At 41.0% G+C, this 27,395-nt stretch overlaps 1 protein-coding gene across 1 annotated transcript; it reads left to right on the forward strand.

Annotated features, from left to right (window-relative positions):
* MSRB2 (methionine sulfoxide reductase B2) lies at positions 1-26,966 on the forward strand. Its single transcript, XM_063100861.1, has 5 exons — positions 1-143; positions 12,948-13,048; positions 18,152-18,228; positions 25,057-25,204; positions 26,115-26,966. The coding sequence occupies exons 1-5, from the start codon at positions 26-28 to the stop codon at positions 26,217-26,219; spliced, it is 549 nt and encodes a 182-aa protein (XP_062956931.1). The 5' UTR covers positions 1-25; the 3' UTR covers positions 26,220-26,966.
* The last annotated feature ends 429 nt before the right edge of the window (positions 26,967-27,395 follow it).

A 27,395-nucleotide genomic window follows, 5' to 3' on the forward strand; every position in this document is an offset into this window, starting at 1 on the left:
TGTGGCGTGGAGTCGGGCGGGTGTCATGGCGCGCCTCCTCCGAGCGTTCTCGGGCCTTCCCCTCCGACAGGCGCCCGGGCGGGCCGTGTGGAGCCGAGCGGACGGCGGCGGGTTCCGCGCGGGGGCCGGACGCGGGGACGCAGGTAGGACGCGGGCCCCGCAGGCCCCGCAGGCCCCGCCGCCGCCTCCGACTTCCGGCTTCGCGAGTGGCGGGCGAGGCCGCGCGCGTCCTTTCTCCCGAGCCTTCTTCGGGCGGCCCAGCCCTAACCTTGCGGTCTAGGACGGTGGTTGGTAAACTTGAAGCGGGGAAGACTGACCCCTGTGAGAGTCCGAGGAAAGGCACGAATTCTCTCCCCAAACGTGCACACAATTTTTTAATTTTTGTTTTTGCATAAAATGTGGGGCTCCGGAGCCGCAGACGCTCGTCCAGGGTTCCGGGCGGAGAACCGCGGCCGCTGGCTCTAACAGCCCGACCTCGCGCTCTGTCCCACGATGGCCCTTCGTCTTTGACCCTGCACCCCTCTTCGTGGTCAGGTTGCCGCCTCTTCTCGTCTGAGAAGCAGGCGATGCGGACTTTGGTTTTCCATGGATGTTTCCTACGCTGCCGTATTTCTGTGTGTGTGGCTAAGCTTTTGTTCCCTCTTTAAATTGACAGTGTTAACGGCCGGGTGAGAGTGTGTGTGTGGTTGTTTAATGAAAAGTGCCTTTGGCTCCTTTCTCAGATTGGGGCACGTTTACATTTCGCCAATTAGGAAGGAGTCACCTGCGTCAGCTAGCACAGTATTTCAGATCTATTTCAGGGTGATTTAGTGCCCCTGTGGACTTAGCTTTCTGGGCAGTTGCCCAACTGGCCCTCTTCTGATCCAATTTTATGTGTTCCCTGAAGTCATTAAGAGATACCCAACTCTGCTGAAAATGTACCAACTCATTTGGAACTCTTTTTATCCCCTGAAGTTTTCAAAATGTAGTATTAAATAAATAACTAAAAGTGCTGGCAAGGGGGGTGGCAGCTGATCCAACATGATTTCTACTTATGGCCTTCAAAGTCCCTTGGTATGTAGATCTAGTCAGCTAGTCTGATGACACTTGTCAGCCTACTGTGTGTCAAGCATTGTTTTGCTGAGAACCACAGGTGATGGAAACAGATCACAGTTGGGGGCTGGAGCTCTTATCCCCAGGGATAGGATAGTGGTTTTAGCAGAAACTTCTTCATGTTTGTACTTCGTGCTGTCACAAGCAGCCTAATGAATTGCTCTGGTATCTGAAGTTCTTTCGCAACATTAAAATTTGGCCAGACATTGGTACATAACAGGAACTGAGTAATTTATCAGACACCCCCTCCTGGGAATTTATTCTAAGGGAATGATTCAAAAGAAGAACAAAGCTATATGTGCAACGATGTTTTTAATGGCTCATCACTTAAGAACCAGAAACTGGCTGTAACCCAAATCAGTTAAGGAATACTTAAGTAAATCATGAAAGTTCAATTCAACAATGTGTTAGGCATCTATTAAAATTGATGAACAGGTAATTCTTTTGTGGTGAAGGGCTTGGGTATTGACAGACCTGAAGTTTAGTCTTGGCTCTCTGTCACTGGCTCAATGTCTGAGTTCGGGCTACTATATATAATAAAATACTGGACAAAGATTGGGCAGCTTAAACAACACACATTCATTTTGCACAGTTCTGCAGGCTGGGAAGTCCAAGATCAAGGTGGTTACAGATTGAATTCCTGATGAGGAGGACCCACTTCCTGCCTCCCGTGTTCTAAGGGAAAGAGTGACCAGGTCTCATCCTCTTTTTATAAGGACACTAATCCCATCATGAGATCCCCACACTTAACGGCCTACTCTAAACATAATTGCTTCCTAAGGCCTCATCTCCAAATACCCTCACATTAGAGGGTGGTTAGGGCTTCAACATACGAGTTTTGGGGGAGGGGGGTCATGGGACACAAATGCTCAGTCTGTAAATGTCTGTGGACATGTTTATTGAACTTGGTAAGCTTAAACCTCAGGTTTCTTTCCTTCTGTAAAATAAGGATAATGATAATAGTGGGGATGATGTACAGAATAAGTTTTTTAAAAAAAAAATGTTTTATCACAATGCTTGGCACTTAGTAAACACACAATAGGGGTTAGTTATAGTTACATAAGTAAGTGGAAAGGGCAAAAGTATAGCTACATTTAACCTACATCATGAGTTGAGGGAGGGTTGAGGAAGAAATTGGGGGAAATGAGAAAATGTGGAAATGATTGAGAACTATTTTCCAGTGGTGAGAATTCTGATAGGCACAGAGGCAAGGCCCCTATGATGAATTTTGTCATCTAGATTGACAAAGAAAGTATCCTGGAGAAAACAATCTGTTGCTTCAGTAAAACACTCTTTCTAGAGATAACTCTGCTAGGAAATCATTCAGAGCATAAGCTAAAAACAGTCCTGTCACTGTGGTGGGAGGGAAGACTGGTTCTGCAAATTAGCGTGGGCTGGGCCTTCTTTTTATACCAATTCTTAATGGGTTCCACTGGGCTCAACAAGTGTTTATTGAAATGAGGCTGGCTTATATGTGACAGTTGGCAGTATAGCAACTGAGGTCAGAAAGGTAAGCAAAACCAGAAGGAGATAACCCATGGGTGACTACATGAACAAGAGTGGGTTTCCTTAGGGAAGAAAGAATCGAGGCCAGGACCTCTGCAAATCACCGCACATGGAGAGAAAGGAACCCAGAGGAGTCAGAGTTTATCAGAGCATAATTTGGTGTAAAGCTGTGTAGCTATCTAGTACAATAGTGGTAGCAGCCAAACTTTTTGGTAGTGAAGATAGCAAGAGAATGTAGAGGGAATCAGAAAAAAGTTCCAAAAGGACCAACGTGCTGTGCAGATGCTGTGGACTGAGGACAGAAAACGCTGCACACAGATGGACGAGGAGACCATCATTGAAACCTCTCTCCAGCCACTGGTAGCCAACAGACTTACTATGTTCAAATGACAGATCTTGCCATGTATCTTATGTACATGGGCCTAAATTTCTGTTTGGTAAAACTGCACAGTTTCCTCATAATGCAATTTTCATCTAAACTTTAGTTATTTCCTAAAGCTCCAGTATATTAGTTTGCCAAGGCTTCTATAAAAAGATACCACAGACTGGGTGACTTAAACTATATAAAATTTTATTTCTATACAATTCTGGAGGCTGGGAGTCCAAGACCAAGGGTCCAGCAGTGTTGGTTTTTCCTGAGGCCTCCTTGTCTTGGGAATGGCTGTCTTCTTGCTGTGTCCTCATGTGGCTTTTCTCTATGCACACACATCTCTAGTGTCTCTCCCTCTTCTTATGAGGACACCAGTCTCACTGGATTAGGACCCCATCTTTATGGCCTCATTTTAACATAATCACCTCTTTAAAGACTATCTCTATGTACAGTCATATGGATTAGGGCCCACCCCTATGATCTAATGCAAAATTAGTTATCTCTTTAAAGGCCGTATTTCCAAATATAGTTACATGCTGAGTTACTGGGGATTAGGACTTCAACATATAAATTTGGGGGAGGGGTATCACAGTTCAGTCCATAACACCCAGGTCAAAGAAACCTCTTAACAGTGATGCAGACCACATATATCCTGACTGGAATGCACCGAACTGACCATTTGTCATTTGTCATTTCACTGTCAAAGTGGAGTCTGTCTGAACTTGATTAAGTTTTACAGGCTGGCAGATCTGCAGCTAAATGTTCCATAATTAGTGCTTGAATAGAAATAGTCTGAATATTGTGGCCCACCCACTGAACTTTTCACACACATTAATGGTAGTGTGAAGGACAGACATAGATAAGGATTAAAAGAACCATATAAAATGTCCTTTCACATTGTATTTAGATGGAGTAATTCTTTTGTTTACAATTTAAATACTAGTTATAAATTTTAAACTGTAAAGAAAATACTAGGGCAGAGGGAGAAGGTGGGTGTCTGAGGAATGGATAGTCACTCTCTAATATGTGTGATAAAATAGAGGCGTGGGAAAGGAGCTGGGAGATAGAAGTTGGTCCTTCTAGCTATCCATAGGAATAATGCAAGATCTTTGGCACAGCCAAGTATACGTGTGGAGTGACATGGTATGACAGGTATCTGAAGGGTAAGGAAAGTTTTATCATGGTGCTCTATTACTCCTTTCCAACAAATGTCATTGATAGCCAGAATTTAGATTTTGGGAGGAGGAGGAATCTAGGACAGTTCACTCTTACTAGCAAAGCCTGTTGTTCTTCTTCTTAGTGTCTCTTACTAAATAAAGCCTTCCCTTTTTTCATCATTTGGGGTGGCCTTTATGTAACCAGCTTGGGTCACTCTGACATGTTTGTACACTTGGGCACAGGCCACCTTTTGGAATCTTACCCTTGGTTGAAGGCTTATAAAATGTAGTTACACACATCTGTTGTTGGTCTTTTAAACTGCCTAAAATGGAATGCCTTCTGTTTAACCTGCTTAAACACATAGCTCACATTCATTAAAACCAGTTCTAATCCCATTTGCTCTTAAAACCACAGTAGCAACAATACACCTGTCCCTGCTAAACCAGCCTAAAATGATTTTGAAGTGTTTCCTCCTTTCAATTGGTAGTTAAGTTTACATTGCTTTGTAAAATCTCTTTTATTGTTATCTAAAATAATTATCTAAAGTTTATAAAGTCACTAAACTTTTCACAGTTTAACTTGTCTCCCATATTTGGCCTGTTCAAGGTCAAGAATAGCTTCATAATTCTCCCCTTTTTCTCCTAAATCATCAATTTGCCCTCTACACTGGATCATTTTCATCAGCATGCTAGTATATTCTTATTTATTTTTTTCATTTTAAAAAATGCTCTTGATTTTACTTTCCCTTCCAGCTACCTCCAAAACTCCTCAGAAGACTTTATCTCTATATACTATAGTCTCCCTTTCCTCTTCTCTTATTCTCTATTAAATCTATTCCCGTCAGAATCACCCCCCAGTATTCCACCCAAACTGCTCTTTTTTAGGTCACCAGTGATCTCCACATTGTTAAACCTGATGGTCAGTTATCAGTCGTCTCTTTCTTGATCTTTCAACACAGTAGATTATGCCATTTTCCTTAAAATATGACAGCTCCCACAACATCACATTCTTGTAGTTTACTTCCCACCTCTCTGCCTGCTCATCCCATCTCAACCTGTCTGGCATGCAGTAGGTGCTCTATAAATATTTGATTACTGAATGAATGAAGAAATGGATATTGATTAAATGCCAAGTCACTATACTTTATATTAGAGACATTCAACAAGACACAGTACTTTCAGACTTGGAACTTCTAATCCAGTGAGATCCAGACAAATTAACTTGTGGTCATTGTGATTAGGGTGTATCATGGAAGTACTGAGGATTGTGAGGACGCAGAGGAGTTTGCAACCGAGACTTGTGGAGTCAGGGAAAGATAACATATAAACTGAGACTTTTGGTTTCCAGCACAGTTTGTAAGGAGCTTAGAAGGTGCCACTCCATCCTAAGAACAAGTAAAAAGCTGAACAAGTTAAAAAACAAAACAAAACAAAACAGTTCTTAGAGTAGTTAGAGCTGTGAGGTCACAGGGCAAAACACTGCTCCCAAAATTGGAGAGACAGACAAGCAGATACAGAGAATTACAATGTACGGGTGCAGAAACCCATGAGCAGAAACCTCAGAACCAGTGCTGTAGTAGGAAAACCTGAACTGTGGTTCCTAATTCGCTGGAAGCTCAGTGTAGACATGTCTGAGAGTTAAAAATTCTGGGGGGACCCAGTCATCGGAAGGCCCCCACACTTTTGTGAATTTTACCCAGGAGCTCTGTTATGTTCCCACAGTGAAATTATGAGAAAAATTTCCTAATGTTTCAGGAAGGGGGAGGGGGAAAGGAACTACAGTTGACCCTTGAACAACGTGGGAGTTAGGGACACCCACGTCCTTGCATCTGCTTATAACTTTCCCCACATAGTTATTAAGCAATAAAATAACAGGTAGTTAAGTACTTCAGCAGTTGGCCTCGTGGAACCCAAGCATATGAAAAGCCAGCTCTTCATTTAGTTGGGTTCCAAATATAAGTGAACCCATGCTATTCAAACCTGTGTTGTTTAAGGGTCAATTGTATTTTGAAATACACCAGAGACTTCTGTCCTTAACAAGGCCTGCCCTCAGGAGAAACTATTTTGTCAGAACTTAAACAACCTGGGGAAAGGGAAATAGCCAACTCCAGCCCTCTCTAGGCATTCCGTCCCACTAAAAGGGGGGCGGGGGGAATAAAAGCATTGGTGAAGTTCACAGTCCAGGGACACAGACTTATCAAAAGACTGAGACCTAATCATAGGACTACAAAATACTTCTCTTCCCCCTCACACCTTACTGTATATTACTAAAGGCCTATTTACCATAGTTCCTTTTACCCAATATGTTATGTTCACTTCTCAACAGAAATTTACTAAACAGCAGAAAACAGTTTGAAGTGACAACACAAGCATCAGAACCAGACCCAGATGTGGTAGGAATGTTGGAATTACTAGACCATGAATTTAAAACAACTATGATTAATATGGGCTGTAATGGAAAAAGTAGGCAACATGCAAGAATAGATGGGTAATGTAGGCAGAGTGAGAGGCATTCTGAGAAAGAATAATAATAAAAAAATGGTAGAGATCAAAAGCACTGTAACAGAATGAAGAGTGCCTTTGATGGGCTTATTAGTAGACCAGACACAGGTGAGAAGTCTCTGATCTTGAGAGTACATCTATAGAAATTCTGAAATGGAAAAGCAAAGGAAAAAATGAAGAGGAAAAAAAAGAAAAAACCAGAATAGAATGTCCAAGAACTGTGGGACAACTATAAAAGGTATAACGTATGTGCAATGGAAATATAAAGAGAGACGTTAACAAAAGCAATATTGAAAACAATGATTTAGAATTTCCACAAATTAATGTCAAATACCAAACCACAGCTTCAGGAAGCTCAGAGAACACTAAGTAGAATAAATACCAAAAAACAAGAACAAAAAAGCCAACCTAGGTGTATCGTATTCAAACTTCAGAATATCAAAAATAAAGTCTTGAAAGAAGCTAAAGGGGAAAAAACAAAACGAAGCCCACCTTACATATAGAGGATCAAAGATAAGAATTATATCTGACTTCTCCTCAGAAACCATACAAGCAAGGAGTGGGGTAACATATTTAAAGTGTTACTGAGAGGAAAAAAGCCCTCTAGAATTCTATACCCTGTGAAAATATCTTTCAAAAGTGAAAGAGAAATGAAGACTTTCCAGACAACAACAACAAAAAAAATTGAGGGAATTTGTCTCCAGTAGACCTGTCTTTCAAGAAATATTAAAAGAAGTTTTTCAGGGAGAAGGAAAATGATATAGTTCAGAAACTTGGAACTATGTAAAGAAAAAAGAGCTTTGGAAAACAAGTAAGTGAAGGTACAATAAAAACTTACTTTTTTATCTTAATTGATCTAACAGATAAGTTTGTTCAAAATGATAACTGTAATAATGTATTCAGTTATGTATGCTTTTTTGTACATATATGCTATGTGTAAGTGAAATGAGTGACATCAATGATACAAAAGACAGGAGGGAGGAATTAGGAGTATTTTATTATGATAAGGTACTTGCACTACCCACAAAGCAGTATAGTATTACTTGAGACTGGACTTGGTTTAGTCGTAAATGTATATTGCAGACTCTAGGGCAAATGCTAAAAAAAGAATTAAATGATATGCTAAGAAAGGAAAGAAAAAAGTAATCATATAAAATGCTGAATTAAACCATAAAAGTCAAGAAGAATGGGAGAGTAGGAACAAAGAGCAAGGGCAACAAACTGAAAACAGTAGCAACTACGGTAGATGTTAATCCAACTATATCAATAATCACTGTAAATGGCAATGGTCTAAATATACCAGTTGAGAGACAGATATTGTCAGAATGGATCAAAAAACAAGACTCAACTATATGTTGTTTATAAGCAACTTATTTAAATTTTAAAGACCCGTGTGGATGAAAAGTAAAGGGATGGAGAAATATATGCCATGCTAACACTAATCAAGAGAAAGCAGGAGTAGCTATATTAGTTTCAGACAGAGCAGACTTCAGAGCAAGGAAAATTATCAGGGAGAAAGAGAGGCATTAATAATGATAAGTAGTCAGTTGTCCAAGAAAACATAACAATCCTTATCTTGTATGCACCTAAGAACAGGGCATCAAACTACATGAGGCAACAACTGATAAAACTGCAAAGAGAAATAGATGGATCCACTATTGTAGTTGGAGACTTCAACACTCCTGTATAAGAGATGGACAGATCCAGAGGCAGAAAATCAGTAAGGACATAGTTGAACACTACACCATCAATCAACTGACTATAATTGATCTATAGACCACTTCATCCAGCAACAGCAGAATACATGGAACATACATCTGTGCCATAAGCAGAGACCAGAAGGAGGATGAGTAGGAGTTACTCAGGAAATGAGAGAGAAAGAAGTATGATGGGCAGAGGACACAGAACATGGAAATGCTGAGACAAGAGAAACCATAATGTGTCCTGGGGAACTCAGAGGACTGTAGTTCAGAATGACTGAAGCATAGCATAAGACAGGAGTTGAGAGTGGGAACCAAGACCAGATCACAAAGGGATTGGAAGTCACCTTAAGGAGTTCGAGATTGATTTTAAGGGTGTTATGTCACATTGAACAGTTTTGGGCAGTGAGAAGAAAGAATGAGAAGTGGTCAGGATAGGAGAAGGGTATAAAAATTAGGAGATTTTTGTAACAATCTACGCTGGAGATAATGGTGGTCTGGTCCAAGGTTGTGACAGAGGGGAAGTGAGAGTGAGCAGATCCTATAGTTACTTAGCAAGTAGAACCCACAGGATTTGGTGCAAGGAAAAGCGAAGAGTCATGGACGATGGCCTGGGTTTCTGGTGTGAAAAGTGTAGTTGATGAGCTTGAGCACACAAAGACAGGAAGAGCAGGTTTGAGTTGTGGTGGGGAAGATGCATGAAGTCCTTTTGTGCATGTCATTGGAAATGGGACATCTAGGTGGTTACATTGAGTCTGGAACGGACTAGAGATCTAGGATGGAGGGAAAAATAGGTTTGGGAGTCCTCATCATGTAGATGGTACTTTAAGCTACTAAGTGGATAAAGTCACCCAGGAAGCAGGTAGGAAGGGATGATAGAAGAAAGCCTAGGACAGATAGGCTCTTCTGAAGAGTACCAGTATTCAAGGGAAGGCCAGAGGAAGGAGAGTGGGGAAAGGACACTGAAAGAGAAATTAGAGATGCAAGAGAATTTAGCATCGTGAAAGCCAAAGAAATGGAATATACCACAAAGAGAATGTCAGTAGCATCCTATACTGCCAAGAAGTCCATAAAATGAGGATGAAGTGCTCATAGGTTCTACTAAGAAGAGAGTCCTTAGTGAGCTCTCTTGAGAACAGATTTGGTGCAGTGTTGGGGGTAGAAGGTCATGTTTTGAGGAGTGATGGAGAGGTGAGGAGGTATAGACAGCCCTTTCACAAAAGAGACAAGAAAAAGAATAGTAGCTGGGGGAAGGGCTGTGTGAGGAAAATGAGGTTTATTTTATGTTTCTTCTCATTCCAGGAGACAGCGTATCTAGGTACAAGATGGCCAGGAGCCAGCAGGGTGTGAGAATTTGATAATTTGGGTGAAAGAGAGACAATCAGTGGGTCCTTAGAGAGGTGAAAGGAGATAGGATGCTGGACAGAGGTGACAAGAAACCACATGGACAGGAGGAGGCAGTCACTTGTTTCATTGATACAAGTCAGAAGAAAGAAGGATGTGTATAGGTGTAGGTAAATGGCATGGTTTGGTAGCAGTAAGCTAAGGGGTTTCTTTTGAGGTGACTTTTGATTTCTCAGAAGTGAAATCATCTGTTAAGAGTAAGATGGGAGGTGATAGAGACCATGGTTTCAGAATAGACAAGGTTTAAAATACCCATGGTGGAGAAATGGAAGGAGAGCTGGCTAAGGAAACATAATGATCACCATGGTTCATTGAGATCCCAGTGAGATTAGTAGCTTTGAGTTTATAATGACAACTATCTCCCCACATGGAGGATTTTCTCCAGTAGTGCTTCATGGTACAGGTGTAGGCATGGCAAAGATAATTTTTAAAATAAGCTTTTTAATTTCAGAATAATTTTAGATTTATAGCCCTCACCCAGTTTTCCCCCTTGTTAACCTCTTTGATCATCATGGTACATTTGTCAAAACTAAGAAACTGACATTGGTACATTATTGTTAACTAAACTATAGACTTTATTTGGATTTCACCCATTTTCCCACTAATGTCCTTTTTCTGTTCCCGGATCCAATCCAAGTGCATTTAGTCATCATGTCTCCTTATTCTCCTCTGGTATGTGACAACAATTTCTCTGTCATTTCTTGTTTTTCTTGACTTTGACAGTTTTGAAGAGTTCTGGTCATGTACTTTGCAGAATGTCCCTCATCTGGATTCTTTTGATGTTTCCCCTCAAGGTTAAACGGGATTAGGGGTTATTGGGAAGAACAACACAGATGTAGTTCCCTCTTGCCTTTATGTACCCTTCCCACATCTCTCTCCTCACCATTGAGACACACACACGTGCTCACACATGTGCACACTCATTTATATACAGTTGTCCCCCTTCATCTGCGGTTCCAGTTACTCGTCAACTGCAGTTTGAGAATAGGTGAGTACACTGTAGTAGAATAAGGTATTTTGAGAAAGAGAGAGAGGAAAAGACCACATGCACATAACTTTTATTTCAGTATGTTGTTATACTTGATTTATTTTATTATTAGTTATTGTTGTTAATCTCTTACTGTGCCTACTTTATAAATTAAACTTTATCATAGCTATTATGTATCAAAAAAAACATAGTATATAAAGGGCAGTACTATACATAGTTTCAGGCATCCACTGGGGGTCTTGGAACGTATCCCCCATGGATAAGGGGGGACTACTTTATTTATTTATCTTGCTGAATCGTTTGAGAGTTAGTTGCAGACTTCATGACACTTTACGCCTAAATATTTCAGCATGTGTCTCCTAAGAACAAAGGTATTTTTTCCACAAAACAAGGCAGCTTTCATATTTAGGAAATTGAACATCAATACAATGCCATTGTCTAATAATAGTCCATATTCATATTTCCCCAGTAATGTCTTTTGTAGCTATTTTTTCTCCCCTGGGATCCAGAATTCAACAAAAGGCCACACGTTGCACTTTAGTTGTGGAGGTAATTTTTGTGTAGAATTTCCCTCAATTTTTACTTGTGTGATTGTTTCATGATTAGACTCAGTTTAAACATTTTGGCAGGAAAACAGCACTGGTGATGTTTATCTTTCTCAGTGCCTTACATCAGGAGGGCACGATGGCACTGTCCCACTGTTAGTGATGCTACTTTTGCTTACTTGGTTAAGGTGACTTCTAGGTTTTTGCATTGTAAAGATACATTTTCTTCTTTGCGGTTAATAACCTTTGGGGACATATTTTGAGAATGCATGGCTATTCTTTTCCCTATCAGTCTTTCACCCAGGGGTTTTAGAATCTCCTGATAATTCTTCTTTGAATCTGTTATTATTTTGGTAGTTGCAAAAATGGTGATTTTTAAAATTCTATGATTTCTTCTCCATTTATTACTTGGCATTCTGTATGATAACTCTGAGGGCCATTGAGCAGTAATAATTGTCACAAAGATAGATTTTGCTTTGCTCCCAAAAAGATGTTTCCAAAAAATTGTGTAATAACTGATGTATATTTCCATAGGAAAATTTCAGAGGTATATTTCCATAGTAAGAAAAAGCCCTGTAGCCTTATAAAAAATATATTTAAGAAAATACATCTTTTAATGTATTTAATGGTTAAAAAACCTTTTAATAAAACGTAAACAATCATAAGCGATTGATAGCATACAATACTAAAAACACAGTATTGTGCATATTATAAACAGGTGGTAAAGATAAGTCTCTTCTTGCTGAAGGATTATTTCAGACTATTTTTTGTGTAACCAAAAATGAATTTTAAATCTTCTGACATGTTTGGAATATGGGTGCTGACATCACAGGTGTTTAATTTTATCTTCAAAGCCGTGTTCAGGTTACTAGCCCTTTGGGCATCTATTTTCTCATTTGTTTGTTGAAGAGTTGGACAGACGATAAAATCCTTGAAATATGTAGTGTTGGATGGTTAAAACATTTATTATTTGAGTTAGGCTTCCTACTCCCTTTGGGTAAAGAGGGTATCGTCCTATTGCTTTGTTTACACTCACCGGAATAAAAGCAGTAAGAAAGAAGTCAAGGGGAATAGGAGAAAGGAAAACAAAATATGGTCAAAAACCATGAAGCATGAAAATAGGTTATGGTAGGACTCAGTTTCCCTTTGAGGAGAATATGCTATTGGAATCTCTTCTTTTTTCCACTCAAGGAGCTTTTTTAATAAAGACTTCCCATGACAAACAAAATTAAAGATATCTTCATAATTTTGGAAGAGGAGTTTAATAACTCACTAGCTCAAGGCTCTTTCCTGTTCAGTCCCTCAACTGCTCCCAGCTAGATCCTCACCGGAACTGCTCCTCTGAAAATAGACAAGGAAGACAGGATCAGTTCCTACTCTTAGGTACCTCAGGAAAATTTATTCTGCATTATTCCATATTTCAGCTGCCTCTTTAGCTTCTGTGCCCTAGAAGGACTAGAAAACTGGCTGTCTACTTATTACTAATTTTTTATTAAATAGCCAAGGCATTTTGTATCTGAGCTGGTACAGAATGGTCCCTGTGAAGAATGAAATAGTGGGAGAGAGAGGAAAGGACTGGAATATTCCACTAGGTGATCATGTACTTTAGGAGAAAGCCCAAGGAAGAAAAGTTCATTGCACCTTTTTGTTTTAATAAAAAAAAATTTCCATTTAACTACACAGAGTCTCTTACAAAGTGTGAGCCATCTGTCACCAAGAGTGAGTGGCAAAAGAAGCTGACTCCGGAGCAGTTCCATGTCACAAGAGAAAAAGGAACCGAGCCGGTAAGCTATGCTGATTTACAGTCTACTGATTAGGTAAGATTAGGGGTGTGGGGGATGAGAATAGATCCGTCTACAAAACCTCGCTCATTGGGCTGGCTGGTTACCTCACTTGGTTAGATAGAGCATGGTGCTGATAATACCAAGGTCAAGGGTTCGGGTTCCCAGACCTACCAGCCACCAAGAAAACCCCCAAACCTAGCTCGTCATTGTCTACTGCACAAATCTGCCTCTCCTCCATCAGTCCCCTTCTCGGGACATGAAAATCCAAGTCGTAGAAACCTGAAACCTTCCCCTAGACACGTTGCTCTCTGGCCTCATGGCCTGTTGGTCTGTTCTGCCTCCGCACTCACCCAATATCACATCACTCCCCTCCACTGCTCTTGCCTGGTGCCGGCAGGTTACTGTCATCCCTCATTGTGTGACCACAGTAGCCTCTACCTGTTCACGCACAGCCCTTCTTGCTCCTCACCAAGCCGTTCTCCATGCTGCAGCCAAAGAAGTTTTTCCAAAGCACAAATCTGACCACAATTCTCCCCAGCTCAGAATCCTTCAGTGGCTTCCCACTGCTTTCCAGGAAAAAGAAAAGGATGCAGTGGCTGATAAGGTCCAGAAGGCTCTGACCCTTGCCTCGCATCCCATCCTCAAATCCAGCCATTTTTCCTCTTGATATGTGCCCTTTGGCTCTCACACACCCTGGGCTGCCTTCCCTTTTACTGCCCTGTTCCTTCTCCTCTCTCATCACGCCTCCCCCTAATTCATTCAGACCTACCTGTTAGCTCTCAGCCCAAATCTCACTTCCAGTCCCAAGCTGGGTTTGCTTTCAACGATCCTTTTCCTTCACAGCACTTGCCCTTGGTGTGTTCCTAGCAGCTCACATTGGCTTGGCTGTAGTAGGCACTGAAAAAACAAATGTGAGCGTTGAACGCCTGTGGGTTGAGAGGTGGAAACGTTATTTGAACTGCACTCAACAATCTCAGCTTTCCTTCATTTCCTGTGGAACTGCCCTCAGTGGTTTTTCATAACACCATTTTTTTTACAGTGCTGCGTTTCTTAATAAATGGTCTGTCTTAGACCCAAATATAGCTACTGGAATTTAGCTGTTGAACTTTGTGATTAGATATTTTCACTTGTGAAGCAGATCCCACAGAGTGGGCCATAATAATAGCACAGTTGTTTTGCAGTGTTGTAGAGTGTTTACATTCCTACTTTGTCAGTACCTGCAAAATTCGGGTATCTATCCATGTGCGTGTGGTCTTATAATTATGGTCTCATTCTCAGTTTCCCTGATGCTAAAGTCATCACAGGCCAGCAGATCCTGAGAGATTCTCCTGAAATGCTGGTATTTTTTAAAACTTCCTGTGGGCGGGATTTTAATAAATCCTTCATTGGGAAAGACTGCATTAGCTGTTATTGTAGATAGCACAAGGGAGCTGCACATGACACTCTGCGAGCAGCTGTGTGTATTCCCAGAACATTCTAAGCCAGCGCTAATGCTCAGGTGCCGAGCCAGGCAGGGCTTGGTGTATATACTAAGCCTGGATAGGAGCTGCCAGATGTTTAGGAGAATAAATTTGTGGGCTTCTCAAAGAGATGGTGTTATATACTCTGTGCATTTGGCCATTTTACAAAATGAGCATCATCCATTATTTTAACTAATGTCATAAGTACCTCACAGTTGATCCATTTCCACATTTAACTTTTTAGCATATTGCAGAACTGTAAGCCTTAGTTAGCTTCATTAGGCTAAGGGAAGAGAAATAAAACATCAAAGCCTTCTATTTGGTGACTCCAAATTGAAATTCAGTTACACATGTTTTTTATTGGGCAGCAGTAATGTGGTAGCACTCTGCTTGACCAGCAAAAAAATATGCAGCCTGGTTGAACAGTAACTAAAACTCAAGTATCAATAGAAGGGAGGTTTTATGTAGGTCCTTCTCTGTCTGCTGTCCAGACCCACTCTCCCCAGGCTTTCCCCTGCCCTGAGTTCTGGGGAGAGTGACTCACCCCCTTGCCCTCTGGCTACTGATTAATTTAGCCAGTGGGAGAAGCCAGCGAGGTCAGAGGGTAGGAGAGAGAAATCACTGGGATCCAGAGTTCTCTCTGGGGCTGCAGGTTGGCAGTGGCTGGGTTCCAGGGTGAACTGCCCCCTTCCGTTGTCCCACAGGCCTAGTGGGGCTTGTGTCTTCTCACAGTCCACTAGCCCAGGGGTGCTTCACCCTCCATTATTGGTTTCCAGTGGCCCTGTCCCCACCTTTGTAAATAACCTCGTTTGAAATCATTCGCAATCATTTGTTTGCAGCAGATACACTGTGTTGACCAGATCAGAGAAAGGAGAACCACCATTGGTCTAAACGGACCTTGAAATCCCAGGGGGTGACTTAAACGTTTGTCATTCTGTTTCTGACCCTGGCTCTGGCCCTGTACAGGCAGTCATTTCAGTTTTCTCTTGTCAGCCATTCTTGAATCTCTCGTCTTTTTATTTCCACTGCTCTGGCTATCCAGGCCCGCATCAGTGCCTGACTGTCTGATTGTTCTTCACCTCAAGGTCTTCTCACCCCAGCTACAGTCCATTTTTCACCTGGATGTCAAGTGATCTTTCCAAAAGCCAACTCTGATCGTGTGCACACCAGTTTATGAGCTTCTGATGGCTTCCCATTTTCAGCAGGACAGTGTCAGCTCTTGAACATGGTCTCATCAGAACCCTGTGTGATCAGGCCTCTCCTACCTTTCCAGCATCATCCTTCTTGTGCTCCTTGCCCTCTTCTGTCACATGGGTCTTGCCTACACTCTTCTGCCTGTCTCAGATACTCCTCCATTCCATCATCTGATGAACTCTTACTCGTCCTTCAAAACTCAGCTTAGTGTTTTGCCATTTTTCTATAATAAACATCAATCAGATGTGCAATTAAAAATAATAATAAAAGGTTAAGAAAAAAAAAGAATCCCTCCCCCTCAATTTCAGACAATATCTGGTGCAGAAAGCCTTGCTAGAAATTCCCCTCATATGAAGGGTACCAGTGCTGTCCATGTGTCTATGTCATAGCTGTCATCACGTGGTGTAGCTGTCAGCTCATGTGTCTGTTCCTGCCTAGGAAGCAAATTCTTTGAGTGCAGGAACAGTGGGTTGGTTTTTTTTTTTTCCCCGCATATCTGCAACAATAGCACCCAGCCCAGCACTCAGTATGAATAAGATTATCAAGTAAATACTAAGTTGAACAAATGAGATAGAAACTGAATTTGGACCTAAATAAGAGACAGGACTTGGATATTGGAGAGGGAGGAAGGAAGCATCAGGAAGTCAGGCAAGGAGGCAGTGAAAAGAGGTCATTTCATAAAATATGTTGGCTAAGGATTCCTTTTTGCTTGAATTATTTATTTTTATTTACTGGGACAGCAGTTCTCTGTGACTTCCTCTGCCCAACTATCCCCTACAGTGACAAAATTTTATTTTGAATCTTGTCAGGCTGCCTGGATCTGTATTAGTCCGTTTTGTTGCTTATAACAGAAATATCTGAAACTAGGTAATTTGCAAAGAAACAATATTTATTGCTTGCAGTTTCAGAGGGTGGGAAGTCCAAAGTGCAGGGAACACATCGGGTGAGGGCTTTCTTTGGTGGCGACTTCAGCGATGCAGCGTATCACATTGCGAGAAAGACAGAAGCAAGAGAGAGAGAGAGTTTCTCATGAGCTCTTCTTTTAAAGCCATCAGAACCACTCCCATGACCACACATCGACAGATTAATTTCATCCACGAGGAGGAAGCAGTCCTCACAGTCTAATAAACTCTTTAAGACCCCACCTTTCAATTACCATAATAAGATTTCCCACCCTCTTAACCCTGTCAGTGAGGATCAAGCTTCTAATACATAATACATAAAAGTTGGGGGACACAATTGTATCTGTATCAGGATCCTGTGAATAGGACTTTCAAGATCAGCCTTGGGACTGGCTGCCCTTCTGCATATGTGTGTCATCAGCCCAGCTGGGAGGAATGTGAAACCACCTCTTCATCACACATGCCATTAATGTCAGTGTTGTGAGTAGGAATTCAAGGGGAGAGGCCATAAAAGATCACTACTCTTTGGATTTCTGCAGCTACATTTAGGGTTTTTAAAGACAGAAAACATTACAGTAGGCTCAGTAGGTTAATTTGAAATCGTCCATTATGCAGCTCACCGAAAATGTGCTGTTCATACTACTGCAAGGAATTTGTATGTTTGACCTGTGGATTTTTTGAGCTGGGAAATCTGGGGAGAGCAGAGGAGTCCAGCTTATTTCCTGAGTCAGCTCCTCTTCCATCCCATAAAATGGGGTAGTGCTTGCCACCAGGTACTGCGATGGTGGATATTCCCAGTTAGCTTGTGCAGCAGTTTCTTTTCCTTTTTCTTTAATTTTTCTTGATAAAGGAGATGACAAAAGCAATTGGACAAAAGTGGCCTTTCTTTAAAAACAAAAAACAATGAGGTCCAGTTTGCAAAACACCGTTTAAAAAAAATATTGACTCGGCTCACTCATTGCCTTAAATTCCCTTGTGTCCCTGGAAATACCTTTGAAAATTTGCAAATTCTTTAAGCCACAATGAACGTGTTAATTTCATTTAAGTAGTAACCTAGGCACTGGGGAAATCTAGACCACGTGAAGCATGTTAAAGGCACAATCCCTGATCTCACTGACCTATGTTTTTATGTATTTATATTCCGTCTTTGATTGAAGATGTCAAAGTGTTTTAGACAATAGACTAGATTCTTGTGTTATTAACTCTTTTGAAATGGAGACCAAAATCTTACACAATCACAGAGGACAAGAGTCTGTTCTCTCGCTTTTTCACGGACTTTGATGTTCTTGGATGAAAGGTGCTATATAAATACAAAGCATTATTAATGTCATAATTTGAATATTTGGCACAGTGAAGGCTGGACTGTACATAAGCCTGCAGGCTGTTGCTTTGGGTTCATTGTAATTTTCTCTCTGGTGATATTTGCACTTTGTCAAATTAGTACAGAAATTCCTTGATTTGGGGACTTATCCCAATTTAAATCTGCTATATCATCTCCTGCTGGTGGTATGAGAAACCTGAACATGATGCATCTAATTTTCTTTCAGCCTTTCAGTGGGATCTACCTGAATAACAAAGAGTCAGGAATGTATCATTGTGTGTGCTGTGATAGCCCACTTTTCAGGTAAGATAAAGAATTAAAAGCTACTGACGGAGAACAAAGCTTCATATTTATACAGCTTTAGCTCATTTGAAGGCTTGGATAAATAAACACCCATAATACCCATGTTGTTTTTCATTGCCCTTCTTATTTAGCATTGTTGCTATAAGGAGAGCTATTCATATAGGATATTTGCCTGTCTTGATTTTTTTCTAGCATTTAGAGCAGTTAGCAAGACTTAGCTTATATTCTTCTGTATCCCTGAGAAATAGCAGAGAAAGAAATCTTGATGAGCACCTTACTGTAAACCTATTAGAATTTTTTAGAGAAAAAGTATTGAAAGAAATCTAAACCATAATAGTATCTGCTTGGCCATGTGATTAAAACTGTCTTTCTCCCATGGAAGATGGGTTTATAATTTAATTTAGGAAATGTAGAATCTTATGAGGATAGATTCCCACAATGCTTGACAGTAGTGAATACCATGCCCTCCTCTATGGAGCTAAAAGTGAATTGTCCCTTGATTTCAAAGCCTTTTAAGTCAATAAGGATCTGAAATCTCTCAACAAAGGCTTTTTTGTTTAGACATCAGGAAACAGTCTAAAAAAAGTAGATTTGATGAAGAAGAAAGGAAAATATCTTTGAAGTCCTGTTTTTCTGAACTTCAAAGATGTTTTCCTTTCTTTCGCATCAACCCTAAATTGGTTTAGAATAAAATATAAATCAAGCCAGCTCTGTGAATCTTCCATTAGGCAGTGCTTCCTTACGTCCTTTGGGCTTTGAGCAGACTGGGCTTGCTTGGCTGCTGGTTACTAATGGGGGCTGCATTAGGGAAGCCAGACTCTCCTGCAAGGATGAGGAGCAATTCTGATTGATTTCGCTTCATGCTCACTCGAGGGCAGGCCTTTGCGCAGATGCAATCATGTCATCAGTGGCTGGTGAAGACAGATCTAAGAGGTAGTCGGCCTGGGGTGGCACGGGGGAAACTAGAAGGAGGTTAATTTTTACACAGTAAAATATAGGACTCCTATTTCTGAGACATTAGTTCTTTCTTGACCTTTGGTTCTGTTAAAGAAGAGAAGGAGGATCTCGAGATGGCCAGTGTGCTTCAGGCAAAGAACCATGTTGTCAAAGTGTAAAAGACTGCCTTGTTGTGGTGGAGTCTCCACACAATGTTCTGTCTCTGTCTTTGGACTCTGAAGACGGAGGAGAAGTCACCCTTGTAACAGCACTCTCCTAAGTTCTAGTCTTCATTCTTTGACTTTGTTCTTCCAGTGCCTGCATCTGTAAAGAGCAGCCCTTCTTACTGCTCAGTGCCCACCGTCCTGTCACCATGCCGGCTGTCATAGAATCGCAGAATGTTAGAGAGGGACCTGACAGACCAGAGCGAAAGCTCCATCCAATAGAACTTTCTGTGATGATAGGAATGTTCTGTATCTGTGTTGGCCACTATGTAGCCACTAATTACATGTGGCTATTGAGCACTCCAAATGTAGCTACTGTGGCTGACAGCTGAATTTTAAATTTTATTTAATTTTAATTAATTTTAAGTTAAAAGACCACATGTGGCCAGTGGCTACTGATTAGCACAATGTTAGTTCAAATTAAGGAAGTTAAGTGACCAGCCCCAAGTCACTGAGGTAGTGAGACAGCCAAGACTAATAGGACAACCAGCCAATTCTCTAAAAGCCCATTTACCAAGTGGCCAGTTTACCGAACTGCCAATTCACCAACTCTTGTTTCTTTTTAACCATTTTGTTTGAGTTGAAAAATTTCTGTTTTCTTTTCTTAAGGACTTTTGAATTTGTTTCTGTTCTGTTTTTCTGTTGCTGCTGCTGTGATGGAGGGAAATAAGAATATTCATAAGAATCATTTATATTCCAGAATATACTCTTACTAAAGACGATTCATTTACAGTAGAAAAGGCAGTATAGCAGAGTGGTTCAGGCTGTCTAGGTTATACATCCTGGCTCCATTGCTGTGTGACCTTGGGCAAATTTCTTAACATCTCTTGCCTTGATTTCCTTCCATGTAAAATGAGGACAGTGACACATAATTCACATAAGATTGTTGGGAGGATTACCTGAGTTATGAGCAAATACATGTAAAAGCACCAGAGCAATGCCTGACATGCCTGACACATGCCAAGCACTTAATCCTAGAGATAGATCCTTCTTAGGGCTGTATACTTGAATGTAAATTTGATAATGAGGACTTCTGGAGAATATATTCTAATTCATGAGAAGATATAAATGGAGACTGTATTCCTGAGTGTTCTTCCCATTCAGGAGGATACTCTTGGGAATATATTCTTTGTTTTACCTCTCATTTTACCTCTCTCTCTCTGTTTCCAGTCTCCAGCCTCTATATTCCTGCTATAGAGGTACAGAAAAAATAATCCCTTAAAATGCTTGTATAGAGTTGAAATGAAGATTTAGTTAACCAAAACTAAATAGTTAAAAAGTAAATGCAGGGATCACTGCCTCTTGGTTCCCTGCACCAGCCGGGCTGCTCTGCACATGGATGCGGACTTTCTTTATGTTGTGCCCACCTCCTGGGATTTTCCCACCCCCATTGTATGCTGACTTAAGTTCTATTTATTCCTGGAGTGCAGATTTCTCCATGAATCCTACTCTGATTACACACAATAAGTTTGTTTTTTTGGCTTCAAATTCCTGTTAATTTGTTAGTACCACATAATTTTGGACTTAATTGTCCTCCTATTGGCTCAAACATTTGATTTAATTGAAGAGATAAAACTGATGAGTTCCTTGAGTTCCTTGGCCATCTTATACTTGTACATACCTCATGGAGGTTGTTATGGGTTAATTGTGTCCCCCTAAAAGATATGTTGAAATCCTAATCTCCGGAACCTATGAATGTGTCTTTATTTGGAAAAAGCATTGTTGCAGATATAATTAGTTAAGATAAGGTCACCACAGTTAGTAGCATGTCAGAGTTCTAGTGAGAAAAAAAAAAAGATCATACTAGAGTAGGGTGGGCCCTTAATCCGATATCACTGGTGTAGTAAAAAGAGGAGAAGGCGCACAGAGAGGAGAAGACGCACAGAGATAAGGCCATGTGAAGACAGAGGCAGAGACTGGTGTTATGCAGCTACAAGCCAAAGATTGCTGGCAACCTCCAGAAGATGGGAAGAGGCAAAGAGAGATTCCCTAGACCCTTTCAGAGGGAGCATGGCCTTGTGGATACCTTGATTTTGGACTTCTAGCCTCCACAACTGAGAGAGAGTACCACCCACTTTGTGGTAATTTGTTACAGCCACTCTTGGCAACTAATACAGAGATGCACGATAAGTACTTCTTGATTGATTGGTTAATAATGTCTGCCCTAGTGCTTAGCAGCAGTAGCAATATTGGGACTATCAAAAGAAGTTATGGTTGTGAAATCACTATGGAAATGTAAGGGAAGTAGCTACAACTTCTTGAGCTAGTGTATGCCAGACACTGGGCTCCAGTACTTTGCAAACAATCCTCACACTCCAATGAAGAGCTATCAATACCCATTTAACAGATAGGAAAGGCTTAGCGTCTTTAAGTGACTTGCTCAAGGCCACACCTCCAGCAAGTGAACGCGCAGGCGCCCCTGTGGTGCACTCCTCCTCAGACAGGGGGCGCTCCCGCAGCGGGAGCACACAGGCCCTGTGCCCACACTCTCCACCCGCAGCATTCATTACCCGGACCTCTCAGCAGCCCTCAGTGGTGATGTTATATTCTCACTTCACATAAGAAAACTGAGACTTAGGAAGGTTAAATAACTTGCCCAGGGCTCTGCCGCTAATAGATAGCCAGCCAGAATGTGAACCCATGGCTCTCAGATTCCGAAGTCCACACACTTTCTTATCTTAGTTTCCATAAGCCTCTTGGGCAACACTGTGTAACTAGGCAGCATCACCTTCTGGTGCCAGCTTTTAGAATCACAGGCATAGGTCACCGGGGCATAGCCAGCCTCTAAGGGGTGTGTGCTCTGCCAGTTTAACCCACGAGCCCCTTTCCAGAGCCTAGTTCCCAGCCACATCCACCAGACTTAACCCCAGTCCCCTTCATGTGCCTGTAGTCGCTGGAATGAATATGGTGCACGTTCTCAGAGATCTTTAATTAAGGTATCCTGGTCAAGAAGACTTTGAAGAATATTATCAGTCTTCTAGGGATTCCAGACTAGTTTCCTTAACCTTGGAATTAAGTGACATTGTCTTCTTCTTCCTTCCCGTCCTGCTTCTTTCCACCTTTCTTCTAAACCCATAAGCCGATTTTGGAACTGTTTATTAAAATCTACTGTGGGGTCACATATTTCATGGTCATAAATCTTTCTAAAATAGAAGGAAACAGAGCCTCGTTCATTTTATACATAACATTCTGATGTCCTGCATATCACAAGTCACTAAGTAATATTGTTTAAAAACCTTTTGTGTGCTGCATTCCCTCAAGTGAATGGAAATTCTTAAGAGATTAGGGATGTCAGTTATCCCTAGGTTCTTCTACTGTTGGTTTGGGGACTGTGGAATTTTCAGAAATGACGGAAAAACAAAGTGAATAAACACATAAAACTAAGCAAAAGAAAACCTCTTAGAGTATATGATCCAGAATGGCTTCAGCTTTTCAAGGGTGAGCCTTATAATCTGCTAACCATTTAAATATGTATTTGGGAATTTCTAATTGGCCTTAATATTTAGGTCCCCAGTCATATATGCTGAGCCAGCCTCTTATATTACATGGTAAAATCTCCAGATTCTACTAATTGCATCAATAAAGGTTGATTGTTTCCCATAAAATATTTTAATGACTTTTTATTAGTCTTAGATTCATTCATTTAAAAATTTTTATTATGTTGATAATCCTCCATCGAAATTCTTTAATGATCACTAGTTTATGTATAATGTTGAAGGTGGAAAGTTTGTGATTAAAAGATACTTGTGATGTTTTTCTCTGAGCAGATGAATATTCTTGAGCCCTTGAAGGAGGGTTGCAAAGAACCTAACCTAAATGTGCCGACGCTTCTGTTGGACCCACCGTTGCTTACAGATACATTTCATAGGTATCTGTTATTAATAATGATATTAAAATTAATAGCTACTGACTTATATACTTTGTGTTAGTCACTATGTGAAATTCACTATATGCAGAAAGTGAGGTAATCATGCCATTGCTCTTTTACAGACTCAGACATTGAGGTTTCAAAAGATGAAATAACTTGCCAAGGTCATACAGATGTAGCAGACAGATCCTGGATTCACACCAAATCTTTCAGGAGTCAAAGCTCTTACTCCTAATGGTTATACCCATGGTTCTCAAAGCAAAGTCTAAGGACCTTGAGGGTTCCTGGGACCTTTCTAGGGGATCTATGAGGTCCTCCCTTTTCCAACTACATATCTGCTCCAGGCCACCTCTTCCTATACTTCAATCAAAACAACATTGCAACAGATTGATTGCAGAGGCACATGTGAAGATTCAGTTGTCTTTTTTTTAAGCCAGACATTAAAGAGTTTTGCAAAATTGTACAACTATGCAACGCTTCTCACTAAATGTTTGCTTCCTTTTGGAAAATATAATTATTTGTCACAAAAATGTGAACAAAATGAATTTATTATTTTTAAAAATTTAATGCATACATAGTTATTAAGTTCTCAGTTATCATTTCTAATTTTTAAAATATTGATGCACTTAACTCAAACAAAACCTCTCAGGGATCCTTAATAATTTGTGGGTACAGAGGAGTCCTGGGACCAGAATGTTTGAGAATCTGTGTATTACACAGTACTGGTTCTGCTGGGGCTTGTGCTCTCAATTGAGCTTCCTTTGTGAAATCTAGGGATTTCATTCTTTGCCACTTTTTTCTTCTTTGCTTAGTTTTTGCTGGGTTTAACATTCAATTCTTCTCTTTCTTCCTAAGATAGAGCATCTCCCTGCCATTTAAACATTTTTTTAAAAGTCTTTTCCTAGTACTATTTCAGGGTGCTTCCCCATCAGAGCACTTAGAGAGTGAGTCTTTGGTGGGTAGGTGTGCTTCTTGTCCTCCTCCTCCTCTGGCCAGCTCATCTGGCCCACTCCAGTCTTCAGCACCGTCTGTACCTGGGAGACTTCCTGCAGGGTCAGGCTCCACTGCAGTGATCAGTGCTGAGGCTTATTTACTAATCATCATAGTGAGCGTTCACGAGCACTTACCATGTGCCTGGCACTGTGCTAAGCTTCACACTACGCTCTGCAGAGTATCCCCTTAAGTCCTCAAAATAGCTCTGTGGGGTAGATGTTACTACCCCCATTTTACAGTTGAGAAAACTGAGTCTTCAAGAGGTTATGTAGCTTGCCTAACTTCACACAGCCATGAAATGGCAGGGGCAGTTTTTGAATCCCTGCAGGTAGTCAGCCTTCTGTGTTTGGATAACCCAAAGTTCCCATTACTAAATGAAAATATGTTTCAACAGGTCTTACATTTCTCTGATGATCCAAGAGCATGATGACCTCCTTTGACCACTGTTATTTCATTTAGATCTCTCCCATTTCTACATTTCGAACACCGGGATTTGATCTGTGTTTCCTAATATGCAAACACAGTTTGCAAAGCCCCTAGTGTTTTTAGATCCTTGTTGGACATCAAGAAAGAAGCCTTTATCATCAAAGGAACAAGAAACCTTTCACTGCAACGAGACAATGTCTTTAATAGCGAAGGTGCCGTGAGACAGATTCCTGTGCAGCCGACTGTGCACATAACTGGGCTTGGGATCTAGGAGAGGAGAGGAAGAAGCAGCTCCTCCTGCCTGGAAAAATGAGTAGGGGTGTAAAATGCTCTTGGTGTATTCACAAATGTCTTTAGTAGTATGGTGAATGTCTCCTACAGTTCTGAGAAAAAGTACTGCTCTGGCACTGGATGGCCTTCGTTTTCTGAGGCTCACGGAACTTGTGGCTCGGATGAGAGTCACACAGGGATCCTGAGGCGTCTGGACACCTCGTCGGGATCAGCTCGCACAGAGGTTGTCTGCAAACAGGTGGGTGTTTTGTTTGTTTGGTTTTCCCTGATGCTGCCCCAAGTGCCATGAAGAGCTCTCTTGTCCTTGGCATGTCTGGTGCTCTATTGTGTGGGTACACTTCTTCCTTTCTCCCATCATTCTGGGTATTGCAGATGAGAGAAGAAGGCTCTCTGAGCCTCTCAAGTGGCCTTTCCTGGTTCTAGCCTTCCACAGGGATGGAGACAAGGCAGGATCTGAAGGGAAGAGTTGGCCCTTCATCTTCTTTTGAGCAGGGACAGGCAGCAGGAAGGCCCGGAGTGGTCGGCGTCTCCGCTTTCCTTTCCCACGCTGTAGGGTGTCATCAACAGGCAGAGCAATACTGCAGGTGACATGAGAGCAATGCTGCAGGTAACATCAGCACTGTTACTTCTGTGAGCCTGGTGGGAGAGAGTGGCTTAAATACAGACAGCCAATTCATTTTGATATCCCTGATGCTAACATTTTCTAACTCACGGGTTTTATAAAACAGGGGCAAGGCAGATAAAGGTAGTGTAGTATTGCCTGAAGTAAAAATAATAGTAATACACCGGCTACAACCACATTATTCAGTACTTACCCAAGAATTGTGTTGATGCTTTACATGCATTATGTCAAATAATCATCACAACAGCTCTGATTATGTAGGTATAATTATTATCTCCATTTTATAGATGAGTAAATCAAGGCCTAAATTTAATAACTTGCTCGCATTTTCACTGATAAAGTAGAGCTCTTTACCACTACTGTGCTCTGCATTCTTTCATTTAATCAAATTCTGACACGATAGACTTTTCTCCGCCCATACAGGTCGAATTCTGGAGTGGGTGACGATGTGGGGGTTTGTTTGTCTGGTTTTATATAACAAGCTTTGTTTTGGCTGAGAAATGACCGAGGCCTCTCTCCTTTGCAGTGTGAAGCTCATCTTGGCCATGTGTTTCCTGATGGACCTGGGCCCAATGGTCAGAGGTTCTGCATCAACAGTGTGGCACTGAAGTTCAAACCAAGCAAACTCTGACCATCTCCAAGAGTCTCCTTCCCTGGCCACTCCTTCATTAACATCCTTGATTTTCATAATTCATATGAATGACTTGTTTTATTGACTACAGATCTAGGCAAAGTCTGCTTCTGGCACCCGGCAAGTCACAGCTTCTCTTAATTTCTTTACCTAGCTTCAACTCAACCTTAACTTCCACTTAGACTGTGGAATTTCACAGAATGACCGAGGGGCAGTCATTTCCATCAAACTGACTTCCATAGGTTTTGCCTGAGACCACGGGATATGACTATTTGGGGACATCAGGAGGCTGATGGATTAGTAAGCTAGAAAATTCCTACAAATCTATCCTGAACTTTGCACTGCGGTTAAGTCCTTTGTGGACATACATAGGTAAGGGATCAAGTGAAAAGAGGAAGAAAATATGGGATCAGAGGAATTGACAGCCCAACATGGGCTGTCCAGTTAGCTTAGTTGGTTAGAGTGCCACCTTGTAACACCAAGGTCAAGGGTTCAGATCTCTGTACTGGCCATGCCCCTAAAAAGCAAGACAATCCCAGCATTGGAGAGTAGGGTTGCAGAGGAGCTGTGCTTTGGGAGGCACATATACTGATGGATGAGATGTGTGATTTTTTTTCAAAATTTTAAATATCTTTAATGTTTTACTTTTAACCTCTCTACCTACAAATGAACTCCAATGGGAGTTAGATTTCAGTGATTATGTATAAATGTTCACCCTCATATCTTCTGGTGGCAAAGTTAATCTTTAAAACATCAAATAAAATTTTTACTAAAATTTATGTTTGCTTTTTGTCTAAGTGAGTTTGCTCTTTTATAAAAATAACTTTAAATCAAAATGATAAAGAAGAATTAGGTCACATGGTAGTAGGCATTTGATTATACCAAGACTAATAGCAACTCAAGTATTTTATAAATTGAGAGGCTTGAATAACTTGTTATTACAAGTATTTAAAACATTCTCTTTGTGACTTTATGGGCAGAAAGGAAACTTAATTATTCCATTTTTCTCTTTATTAACTTTTATACATTATTTTACATTTCTTTTACTGGCTACCCTGGAAATCACAACTTGCGTCCTTCACTCGTTACCTTTATAAAGAAATCATTACTTTTTTTGGCTTCTCCAAGAATGCTAACCTTAGAACACTTTAATTCCATTAACATTCTCACATATTT

This window comes from Cynocephalus volans, chromosome 6 (assembly GCF_027409185.1).
Source record: "Cynocephalus volans isolate mCynVol1 chromosome 6, mCynVol1.pri, whole genome shotgun sequence".
Classification (NCBI taxonomy): Eukaryota; Metazoa; Chordata; class Mammalia; order Dermoptera; family Cynocephalidae; genus Cynocephalus; species Cynocephalus volans.

What these genes read in the sequence shown, in the direction of transcription:
- MSRB2 (XM_063100861.1), top strand. Translation starts at nt 26, where the DNA reads ATGGCGCGCCTCCTCCGAGCGTTCTCGGGCCTTCCCCTCCGACAGGCG. An exon ending in GAGAAAAAGGAACCGAGCCG is followed by an intron (nt 13,049 to 18,151) that starts GTAAGCTATGCT and finishes ATTTTCTTTCAG; the next exon opens with CCTTTCAGTGGGATCTACCT. An exon ending in TGTGATAGCCCACTTTTCAG is followed by an intron (nt 18,229 to 25,056) that starts GTAAGATAAAGA and finishes TGTCTCCTACAG; the next exon opens with TTCTGAGAAAAAGTACTGCT.